This window comes from Hypomesus transpacificus, chromosome 24 (assembly GCF_021917145.1).
Source record: "Hypomesus transpacificus isolate Combined female chromosome 24, fHypTra1, whole genome shotgun sequence".
NCBI classification, from domain to species: domain Eukaryota; kingdom Metazoa; phylum Chordata; class Actinopteri; order Osmeriformes; family Osmeridae; genus Hypomesus; species Hypomesus transpacificus.
In genome coordinates, this window is record NC_061083.1 from 183,443 (window position 1) to 195,554 (window position 12,112).

The window sequence follows — 12,112 nt, forward strand, 5'->3', positions numbered from 1 at the left end:
CTGTGCTTGTCTAATGCAGCGGTCAAATATGTAACATTCTGAGCATTTTATATTTTTCCATGCCAAAAGGTGCCTTTGCATAGACTCCTCAAAATGTGACACAAAGTAGGAGTAGAATATTCTGGCTCCTCTGATTTGAGGCCAAATGGGCTCAAATCAGTGTTTTATTTTCAAATGTATTTTCCAAACCCAAATTCAAATAAAGGGCATCAATCAACAAAGCGGGTTTATTTATAGAGCAATATTGCAATCTATATTACATCACTAATGCTTACTTTATTACCTTAGCTAAGCAAAGGATTCTTTCATATTACAAAAACTGTATCTAATCAGAACGTAGCTCCGGACAGATCACATTTACCTGCTCACTAATATTCCACTATTAATCAGAATATGACAGTATAGCTATTGGCTAATAACAATAAATATTCCCCTTTACATGCAGCCATGCATGGCTGGCCATGTAGTGCAACCATGGCAAAAAACCCACAGAGATGCATTTTCCAAATGTGCTGTGTACCAAATAAAAAGAAAGCTCCTACATAAACATGTGGGTCATATCCTACATCTTAAAATGCTATATTCTGAATATGGCCTAATTCAGAATATCCAAACTGAATATTCTGTTCAGATGACCCTATCATATTTGGAATATTATCATATTCTGAATGATGGAATATTAGTGTGCATGTAAATGTTGGATTCATTTAGAGTGAATCTGACATTTGATTTGTTATAGGCACGAGCCCTTTACTCAATTACGTAATTATTCCACCCACATGGTGGAGCCGGTTTCCCCTACTTTCAGATGAATTGCGTTAGCAAGAAACCAAATTCTTGTCATTTTACGAGTGTTAAGACAATAGCATTGCAAAATACACCAGAACTTTAACTGGTAACGTGGAGCCATTGAGGTTCCTTGTTTGGCACCTGTCTTTCCCACTGTCCTCTCCAACTATTTTCTTTGCCTGCTCTGACAACTCTCACTTACATTTAGTCATTTAGCAGACGCTCTTATCCAGAGCAACTTACAGTAAGTACAGGGACATTCCCCCGAGGCAAGTAGGGTGAAGTGCCTTGCCCAAGGACACAACATAATTTGGCGCAGCCGGGAATCGAACTGACGACCTTCAGATTACTAGCCCGATTCCCTCACCGTTCAGCCATCTGAGCATACCCCTACTTCACCTTATTACCTTCGACCCATCTTATCTATGTCACGGCCACAGCCGTGCCCCCCTATTGTTTTTGGTTTTGCCCTGCCCTAGTGTTTCCCTGTCATTGTCGTCACCTGTCTCGTTCAGTTGTCGTTAGTTTCATTGTGTTCACCTGTGTCTTGTTTGTTTCTGTGTATTTAGGTTCCTGCTTTGTGTCCAGTCTTTGTCTTAGCATTACCCTTTGTCACTGCGTGTACCCTGTCTGTTTCCTGTTTTGAGAATTAAACCTGTGTTCCTCGCTATGCCTCGGTACTCCCCTGCATTTGGGTCCAACCCCACCTCACGTCGTGACAGAATGCTAAGACCAAGATGGGACCCAGCAGAGAGTTCACCCAACCCTTTCCTAGGGACCCGCCTGGCCTTTGGTGGACCCCGAAGCCTGCAGCTCAAGGCCCACCCCAAGTCCTGGTTCCAGCCGGAACCCCGACTCCAGCCTCGGTCCTGCCCTGGGCCCCTGCCTCGATTCTGCCCTGTGCCCCTGCCTCATCCTGAGGTTGTGCCGCCCTGCGCCCGGACGAAGAAGGTTGCGCCGCCCAGCACCCAGACCACCAAGGCTGTTCCTGCCAGGGAGAGTCGGCCGCCTGCCGCCAGAACCCAGCCCCGTTCCTGCCCTGTACCCCTGCCCCGTTCCTTCCCTGTGCCCCAGCCTCGTTCCTTCCCTGTGCCCCAGCCTCGTTCCTGCCCTGTGCCCCAGCCTCGTTCCTGTCCTGTAGCCCAGCCTCGTTCCTGTCCTGTAGCCCAGCCTCGTTCCTGCCCAGTACCCCAGCCTCGTTCCTGCCCAGTACCCCAGCCTCGTTCCTACCCTGTACCCCAGCCTCGTTCCTGCCCGGTGCCCCAGCCTCGTTCCTGCCCTGTGCCCCAGCCTCGTTCCTGCCCTGTGCCCCAGCCTCGTTCCTGCCCTGAGCCCCTGCCTCGCCCCGAGGTTGTGCCGCCCAGTGCCAGGCCATCCGAGGACTTCTGGCCGCCTCCTCCTCCGCCCGAGGACTCCTGGTCGCCTCCTCCTCCGCCCGAGGACTCCTGGCCGCCTCCTCCTCCGCCCGAGGACTCCTGGCCGCCTCCTCCTCCGCCCGAGGACTCCTGGTCGCCGCCTCCTCCGCCCGAGGACTTCTGGCCTCCTCCTCCGCCCGAGGACTTCTGGCTGCTGCCTGCCGCGGTGCCCGCGCTCCCGTGCGCCCCGGTGCCCGCGCTCCCGTGCGCCCCGGTGCCCGCGCTCCCGTGCGCCCCGGTGCCCGCGCTCCCATGCGCCCCGGTGCCCGCGCTCCCATGCGCCCCGGTGCCCGCGCTCCCAGGCGCCTCCTCGTCCGCGCTCCCAGGCGCCTCCTCGTCCACGCTCCCAGGTGCCCCCGTGCCCGTGCTCCGGCGTCCGGGCCGCCCCCCAGACCTGCCTCTACCCTCTGCCCTGCCTCCGGGTCGCCCCCCGGACCTGCCCCGACCCTCTGCCCTGCCTCCGGGCCGCCCCCCGGACCTGCCCCGACCCTCTGCCCTGCCTCCAGGTCGTCCCCCGGACCTGCCCTGACCCCCTGCCCTGCCTTGTGGGTCGTCGGGTGACGTCCCTTGAGAGGGGGGTACTGTCACGGCCACAGCCGTGCCCCCCTATTGTTTTTGGTTTTGCCCTGCCCTAGTGTTTCCCTGTCATTGTCGTCACCTGTCTCGTTCAGTTGTCGTTAGTTTCATTGTGTTCACCTGTGTCTTGTTTGTTTCTGTGTATTTAGGTTCCTGCTTTGTGTCCAGTCTTTGTCTTAGCATTACCCTTTGTCACTGCGTGTACCCTGTCTGTTTCCTGTTTTGAGAATTAAACCTGTGTTCCTCGGTACTCCCCTGCATTTGGGTCCAACCCCACCTCACGTCGTGACAATCTAACCTGGTTTAGGTACTGTCCCTGAAGGGATCTTTGCTTGACATGCTGCTCCGCCTGCCAGTGCTGGACATGCTGGTGCTCCAGCAATACACCGATGGGGGTTGATGGACTGGTGACACACACACAAACATAAAAGCAATATTTAGTAAAAATGAATTGATGAAAATGAATATGGTTGAATTCAATTGCCATATTGTCCATGTGTCAATAACGCAAATTTACTTTTGACTGATGATATTTTAAATCTTATAGGCTTTCAGATTACTTAATTCTGAGGTACCGTGCACAATTTCACCTTGATTTGTCAAAAGATGACTGAATTACAGCTGCTTAGACTTTGGCTGAATCGAATAATGCTTGCCACAGAAACAGCTTGTTTTATACAGTAACTCAGTGTTTCACAAACTTTTTCTGGGAACCCATATTTTAAAAGTCACAAGCCTTCGCGACCCAAGCCAATAGACATTATTCGTAAATCACACAATTAAGGTGGATTTGACCATTATTGAACAATAATGAGGATATTCTATTGTTATTTCAGAATGGCCTACTGCCATTGTTAATAAGCTATCTCAGACTAAGTGATCACTTCTCGCTGAACAATTGAACCAGCAATATTTAAAGAAGTTATCCAATAAGTGCCTTTTTGGACATTAAATATAGGCTATAAAAAAAAAAAAACATATAGCCCATTTCTTCTTATTTTCAACATTCAATTGAACCAGAAATATTGGAACAAATATGTAATAATTACAAAAAGATTACAAATTATACAAAACATGTTGTACCATTTCAACATTGCTAATGGGGTAGGTAGGCCTATCTGCATTTTTGTAGCGCGTTCCAGTCCGGGGTACAGGAGGAAAGCGCAACACGCATATCAGGCGCAGCTTTCAGTCTGTTTTTGTGCTTTGTCTTAATTTTTGTGAGCACAGAAAATCCCAATTCGCACATGTAGGCCTACGTGGTAGTGAAAGGAATAAGCATAGAAATACTGGCCCTACTGAGGACAGGATATTCTGACGAAATGCTTATCCAGAATGACGATAAGGTCATAGATCCATAGGGTCAGTGCGATCCCAGCTGAGCTGCAACAACTCGGTTTCTTCTGCAGAACTAAGCATCAACTCAAGCAAAGTATCAGGACTCCTACTTTTCCTATCATCCTAGTAGCATCCTACTTTTATCATTCAGAATGGCATACCTCTGTGATGGAAAATAGCGATCAAAGTTCTCAATAAGCGCAACGACATGAGTTTGAATAAGTGCAGACGGCTGTTGGTCTTTCAAATTGGGGAAGCTAATTTTCGGCCTGAATCATAATATATTTTACATTAATTTTCTAGTTCACCCCTACGACACTAGCCTAGCCAACTGTTTATTTACATTTATTAATTGAGCAGACGCTTTTATTCAAAGCGACTTCCAAGAGAGAGCTTTACAAAGTGCATAGGTCACTGACAATAACAACAAGATAGTGAAATAACACCCTTGATTATTTGTATTTCTATATACCACTGTGATAACTTATTTTGCTTTTGTAAGCCAATACTTCAGTCAATAATTGCTTCTAGTATTAACTTAAATGCTGCCCCCGTCTTTATGTTGTTAAACAAGTGTCCTGTTTAGCTATTTTACATCATACAACATTGGATTAATGTAAGTAATGAATAAGTGGAATAATTCATTGTGGAGCCATGTCATTTTTGCTTATGAAGGCTCCTGTATGCTAATTTTCTTACATAGCTTTCCACCTGTAACTTATGTAGCTAGAGGGGAACACTTTCTGTTGTGTGTTGCTATCTAGTGTTCCACCACTGGAATGCAATATGAGTTGACTATGAGTAGTATCATAGAGATTAAGACCGGAGATTTTTTCACCGGACTGCCCAATTTATTTGTTATGATTCAACTATGAGGCTGCTATATAGCCGATCACCATTCCCTCTTGCGAACCATTCCCTTGAAATTAGAATACAACTGTTTCATTCTACACTTCACTCTTAGTATTTTGAGTTGTAAATGAGCAGCAACAAATGTATGCTTTTAAATCTATGTAATCTTTATAAATAATAAGTATGCATTTTTATATAAAATATACAGAAATATCAGTTGTAAAAATGTCAGTAAAAAACTGCCCCTCTGCAACCGACGCAAGCACACCACACAATTTCCCCAGAAATTGTACCCTCTCTAATTTTCAATTGGGTCACTCTAGATTTTTATTTTTCTTCATCAGAAAATGACTTGAATAGTGCTATACTCAATTCTCTCTCTTCTTCAGCTTCTGATTCCCGCAGAGAAGACGTGTTTATGTATTTCATGGTTTTCTTAACATAAGTCACAGTAAGTTTCCTGTAGAGAATACATGTATTCTATGGTTTTCTTACCACAAGTCTGTGTTTTACTGTTTTTTTTGGTGTGGATTTACTACAGTTTTAGACTAATTCAATTTGTACTATTCAATTGCAATAGAGGGGGACGTCTTTGGCATGTTTTTCGTCATTTGGGACACTCTTGTCCAGTTTGTGAAATAAACGTTTAGAATATAACTGTCTCTTGTTTTTTAATGACAATACAAGTAGTTAATGTTTAAAATGGTCAAGAAATATTAATTTGAAATGTATAAACAAACATTAAAATTGATTAATTTACAGAAAGTTATGTTATTGGGATATTGCTAAAATGATATTAAAATTGCGTTGGAATAAAGATATTAAAAATAGTTTAATTTACTTTATTTAATCACATTCCATTCACTTTGTATCAACACAATTGAATTGTGTGGAGGAAATTTGGGCTTATGTATGCAAAAGTAATGTGTCTTAAATAAGGTTTGAATATAAGCTTCTATGTTCATTGGTAACATGGTCAAAAGTGACGGCCTCCACCCAACAGGGTTTCTGCAGGTTTCAGTAAGTCAAATTTAAGACCTTTTTAAGACTTTTTATGACCATAAAGATCGAAATTTAAGACCTACACGACACATTACCAAAATTCAAATAAAATAATTTGATTTAAATGAATTCAGTCATTGAAAAAGCATTAATTTTACACATAGGGCTCCAGACTCACTTTTTTTACTAGGAGCACAGTAGCCCCTGACTGAAAATTTTTGGAGCGCAAGCAGAAAATTTAGGGGCACACCATATATTGACCTGCAATGCATTTATTAATGTAACTAGAGGGGGTACAATTCAGTGGCAATTTTAGACCCTTTTAAGGAGTGCTCAAGCACCCCTTCATTTTATCTCAGCACCCTTAAAAATAATATATATTATTTTATATATTATTTATTATCATTTGATCCTGGTAGTTCATGAAGAAAGGACATCCTTAGTTTTTTAATTCATTCCATAGTTTGCATAATAATACGTAAATGTATTGATGTATGTCATTGTTAACCAGTGAAGTTAGGGATTTATATTAGCAAGGGGGTTTACGTTTAGCACTTTTGCAAGGCACTGTATTCATGTCACATTCTCATTGGGGGCTGAGCACCCCTAAAGGTCTGATCCTAGAATCGCCCCTGGTGTGCCTGCGTCGGTTGCAGATGGGTCCGTTTTTTTACTGTCATTTTTACAACTGATATACAGCAGCAGCGCTAGTGCTAAATAAGTATTTAGGTGCTCGGCTCCATGACGCCAGGTAAGAAGGGCTAGTGAAACTGCTCACCAAAAGAACGAAGGGGAACCCACTTGTCTGGCAAATTAAGACATGTTTGTAGGAACCTAGCTAAAAATAGCCTAAACTTTCCAAGACTTTTAGCTACGGTACTAATGCTGAGGGCTCACTGGTATCGCTGTGTTACTAGATTAGAACGTCGTATCTATGCATCGTTGCTAATGTGTGCTGACATTGTGCATACCCAATAAATTCAAATTTTGTAGGTCGCACATGCGCGAGTGCTTGTAAAAAATGCTCGCACCGTCTCAAAAACTGGTCGCAATACGCGACCATTTGGTCGCAGTCTGGAGCCCTGCTACGACGCTACAACGATTTTTTTTTTGCTACTTTATAATTACTTTCTGCGCCCAGCGTTTCTGGAAATAAACAAGGGTAAAACTTTTTTTAAGACCTGACTAGATGAAATATAAGACCTCGGATGATAATCTAGCCGTTTTTAAGACTTTTTAAGGCCTTAAATTTTAAGTTCTGAATTTAAGACTTTTTTACCCCGCGGAAACCCTGACCCAAGCTGGAGATGTGCTTTTCTTTTGTCAAGGAACATATTATCTATTTTAGAGCAGGCTATATGGTTGAATATGGTTCTTCAGGTATCGCTAGACTCTGTAGCCCAACTCAAACCTAGGAAAAGAAAAGATAAGAAAATGGCTCCATGATAATCAGTGGAAACCCGCACTCTTAAGAAGCCCACTAGAAAACTGGAACATAATTGGCATATTTGTACCACTAAATTTGCGTTTTTCCGCCGGGCCAGAAGGACAGCCTTCTGAAGTACATTTAAAATTACATTTATGCATTTCAGAATCAGAAGGTATTTTATTCGCCATGAATGTTTGCACAAACAAGGAATTTACTTTGGCAGGGAGGTGCATACATTAAACATATAGGAATATTGAAACTTGAATATGTAGACCAACTATACAAAAGGAGCAAAGTCTAGCTAATACTAAGGGGGGTCTAGCTAATACTAAGGGGGTTCTAGCTAATACTAAGGGGAATCAAAAATAAAATATAAGTAGCCATAATTTACAATTTAACCTAAAAATACAGATAGTGCAAGAGAACGATACAATAGTGCAAATTGCAATGTGCAGGGTGTCATTGTGCAGATTGTGATTTAAAGTCAGTGTGAGTCTTTGGCCTTGTTAAAGTGGCCAACAGCGGATGGGAAGAAACTGTTCTTGTGGTGTGAGGTTTTGGTCTTGATGGACCGCAGCCTTCTGCCGGAAGGGAGTAGCTGGAACAGGGAGTGTCCAGGGTGGGAGGGGTCGGCCACAATCTTCCTCGCTCGCCCTCAGGGACCTCGAGGTGTGCAGATCCTCGAGGGAAGGCAGATTGCAGCCGATCACCTTCTCAGCAGTGCGGATGATACGCTGCAGTCTGCTTTTGTCCTTGGCAGTGGCAGCAGCGTACCAGATGGTGATAGAAGAAGTGAAGATGGACTCAATGATGGCTGTGTAGAAGTGCACCATCATTGTCTTTGGCAGATTGAATTTCTTCAGCTGCCGTAGGAAGTACATCCTCTGTTGTGATTTTTTGGTGAGGGAGCTGATGTTCAGTTCCCACTTGAGGTCCTGGGAGAGGATGGTGCCAAGGAAGCGGAAGGACTCCACAGTGTTGACTGGGGAGTCACTCAGGGTGATGGGGGTGAGAGGGGCTGTGGTCTTCCTGAAGTCCAAAACTATCTCCACTCGCTTAACAGCATTGAGCTCTAAGTTGTTCTGGCTACACCAGGTTGTCAGCTTCCCACCTGTAGTCAGACTCGTCCCCGTCAGAGATGAGCCCAATGAGGGTGGTGTCGTCCGCAAACTTCAAGAGTTTGACAGACGGATGACTCGAGGTGCAGCTGTTGGTGTACAGGGGGAAGAGCAGGGGAGAAAGGACGCAGCCCTGAGGAGATCCGGTGCTGATGGACCGGGAGTCAGAGACTTGTGTTCCCAGCTTAACGCACTGCTTCCTGTCAGACAGGAAGTCTGTGATCCACCTGCAGGTGGAGTCGGGCTCGTTCAGCTGGGAGAGCTTGTCCTGGAGCAGGGCGGGGATATTGGTGTTGAAGGCAGAGCTGAAGTCCACAAACAGGATCCTGGCATAGGATGCTGGGGAGTCCAGATGCTGTGAAGTGGAGGGCCATGTTAACGGCATCATCCACCTCGACTGGCTCTGTAGGCAAACTGCAGTGGGTCCAGGAAGGGGTCTGTGATGGATTTGAGGTGTGCCAGCACCAGGCGCTCAAAAGACTTCATTACCACAGAGGTCAGGGCGATGGGTCTGTAGTCATTAAGTCCTGTTGGCCTTGGCTTTTTGGACACAGGGATGATGGTGGAGGACTTGAGACAGGCTGGCACATGGCATGTCTCCAGGGAGGTGTTAAAGATGTTTGTAAACACAGGAGACAGCTGGTCAGCGCAGTGCTTGAGGGTGGCAGGAGAGACAGAGTCCGGCCCAGCTGCTTTGCGGGGGTTCTGCCTCTTGAAAAGTCTGTTAACTTCACCCTCCTGAATGGAGAGAGTCGTCACAGTAGAGGGGGGTAGGGGGGAGGCCTCCTGGATGGGAAGGGGTAGTTCAGGACTGTCCAATTGTCTTTCAAATCTGCAGTAGAACTTGTTCAGGTCGTTGGCCAGGCGGGAGTCGTTGGTGGAGTGGGGGGCTCTGAGCTTGTAGTTGGTGATTTGCCTGAGCCCTCTCCAGACAGACGCAGAGTCGTTAGCAGAGAACTGACGCTTCAGTTTCTCAGAGTACAGTCGGTTAGCCTCTCTCACCGGCTTGCTAAACCTGTTCTTTGACTCCTTGAATCTGTCTCTATCCCCACTCCTAAAAGCTTCCTTCTTCTCTGACCTCAACCTTCTCAGCTCTGCTGAGAACCAGGGCTTGTCGTTGTTGAAGCCCACCCTGGTGCGTGTTGGTATACAGCAGTCCTCACAGAAGCTTATGTATGATGTCACAGCCTCAGTGAGTTCATCCTGACTATTGGTAGCAGTTGTGAACATATCCCAGTCAGTACAGTCCAAGCACGCCCACAGATCCTCCATAGCCTCACTGGTCCGCTGTTTTGATGTCCTCACAACAGGTTTACAGAGCTTTAATTTCTGCCTGTATGCAGGAATCAGATGGACCATGGTATGGTCAGAGTGGCCCAGTGCTACACGAGGGACGGTGTGGTAGGCTCTACTGACTGTAGTATAGCAGTGATCCAGAGTTTTCTCTTCTCTGGTTGGGCATTTGTAGCCTGGTCCTAACCAGACCCTCGTACATTTCATTTGTACAGAGGGTCTGGGATCTCTCGATTGACAAACGTTAACTTCCTTGAAGGCGGGTCCTCTGTTGAAGTTTAAAACTATTGGATCCGCCCAGAGCCACTCTGATTTGCCATAACCAATCGCAAGCGTTTGCCTTAGCCAACTCCTTCACCACTAATGTAACGGAGCCAGCTGCCTAGCTGGAAAATCAAAATTTTCCCGAACCCCGTGGGGAGGAGGGCCACAACATCATGGCCACCAACAAAACTCAGCAAGGAATGTTATTGCTCCGGCTTTAACCTATATTCGGCAGCGTTGCCACAACCGCAGAATAGTTTCGCTCGCATCTTTCTCCGCCGCCATTACTGAACTACTCAAACAAGTGTACAACATTAACGTCATCGTTCTCAGCCACTCCCTCTGTTCGCTGATTGGACCTACAAACAATTTGTTTCTGGAAACCGACTTCAGAGCCTAGCTCCCAGACCTAATACAGAAGCAAAATCCAAATTGAGCGGAAGTACGTAGGAGGGCAGAGCCAGGCTAAGGCATTTGATGAATTGTCTGTATTTAGGGAGTTCGTGGTTGAAGTTACCTTTGTTAAAGTCGCCGAGTACAATAACAAGGGAATCCGGGTTTGCTCTCTCCACACTCAGAATCTGGTCGGCGAGCGTGCGTATTTAGCAGACACTTTTATCCAAAGCGACTTCCAAGAGAGAGCTTTACAAAAGAGCATAGGTCACTGATCATACCAACAAGGTAGCCCCAAACATTGCAAGCAGCCAAAACATGAAGCATACATTGTGAAAAACCAATAAGTGCCAAAGGGAAGAACCATAAGAGCATGCAGTTAAACAAGTTACAGTTAAACAACATGAAACTCAAAAAAGTGCAAGACTGTACCTGTAGAAGAACATTCAACAGTAAAATATTTCACAGCGAGTACAAAAAAGTTTAAATCCGTTATAACTAGCCAACAAGAGCAACAAGTCTCAATAAGATCCATTGTGAACCTGGAGGAAACTAACATCAGGTCCAACCAAGCATTCCTAAGTGCCGTTGGACATTCCGAACAAGTGCGTCTTGAGCCTTTTCTTGAAGGTGGGGAGACAGTCAGTGACCCTGATGGAGGTGGGGAGCTGATTCCACCATTGGGGGGCCAGACAGGAGAAGAGCTTGTGTTGGGACCGGGCGCTCTTGAGCGGTGGGACCACCAGACGGTTGTCAGAAGAAGAATGTAGGTGGTGGTTGGGGGTGTAAGGCTGGAGGAGAGACTTGATGTAGTCGGGTGCAGTCCCATTCACCGCTCGGAAGGTCAGTACCAGAGTCTTGAATCTGATACGGGCCATGATGGGAAGCCAGTGGAGGGAGATGAGGAGCGGGGTAACGGGAGCGTCTGGGTAGTTTGAAGACCAGACGGGCAGCTGCGTTATGAATCCTCTGGAGAGGGCGGGTTGCGCGTGCTGGGAGACCGTCGAGCAGCGAGTTGCAAGTACAAGCCAGCCCTCATCAGGACAAGATTAGAATACTTCTCTAAGTTGATTTGAAAGAATTAGCCCAACGCTAAATTCCTATTTGGTACCGTTACAAAACTCACAAAGCAAAGTACAGACGGTGTCAATACAGATCTCTCACCCGATAATTTTCAAGAATTCTTCGACCACAAAATCTATGCAATTAGGGACAAACTAAAGACCAGCCCTAGACAAATGACCATGAACACCGAATTGTACTCTATACCAAGCACGCTGACGCAAGCTCCATCTCTGTAAGTAATAAGTGCAGCATTTGACACTGTAGATCATCAAATTCTCCTAGAATGTATGGAGAACTATGTTGGGATCTCTAGTATGGCACTCCAGTGGTTTAAATCTTGTCTATCTTACAGGTCACAATTTATCCACCATGACGGCCGCTCATCCAGGAGCTCCATTGTAAAATACAGAGTTATGTCCTAGGCCCTCTGCTATTTTCTCTCTACATGCTGCCTCTAGGAAACATAATTAGTTGGTAATTTTACTCTGCTATGCAGATGACACCCAGTTATACATGTCCCCAAAGCCTGGAGAACTAACACACACTCTAGAAAACATCGTCTCTGCAATACAGACCTG

At 45.7% G+C, this 12,112-nt stretch overlaps 1 protein-coding gene across 1 annotated transcript in view; it reads right to left on the reverse strand.

Moving 5' to 3' along the window:
• Positions 1 to 12,112, reverse strand: part of cfap77 (cilia and flagella associated protein 77) — a 57,179-nt gene that overhangs the window by 14,568 nt on the left and 30,499 nt on the right. Inside the window, exon 4 of the mRNA XM_047048780.1 lies at positions 3,079 to 3,184. Coding sequence (XP_046904736.1) covers positions 3,079 to 3,184 — 106 coding nt within the window. The remainder of the gene's footprint in view (positions 1 to 3,078; positions 3,185 to 12,112) is intronic.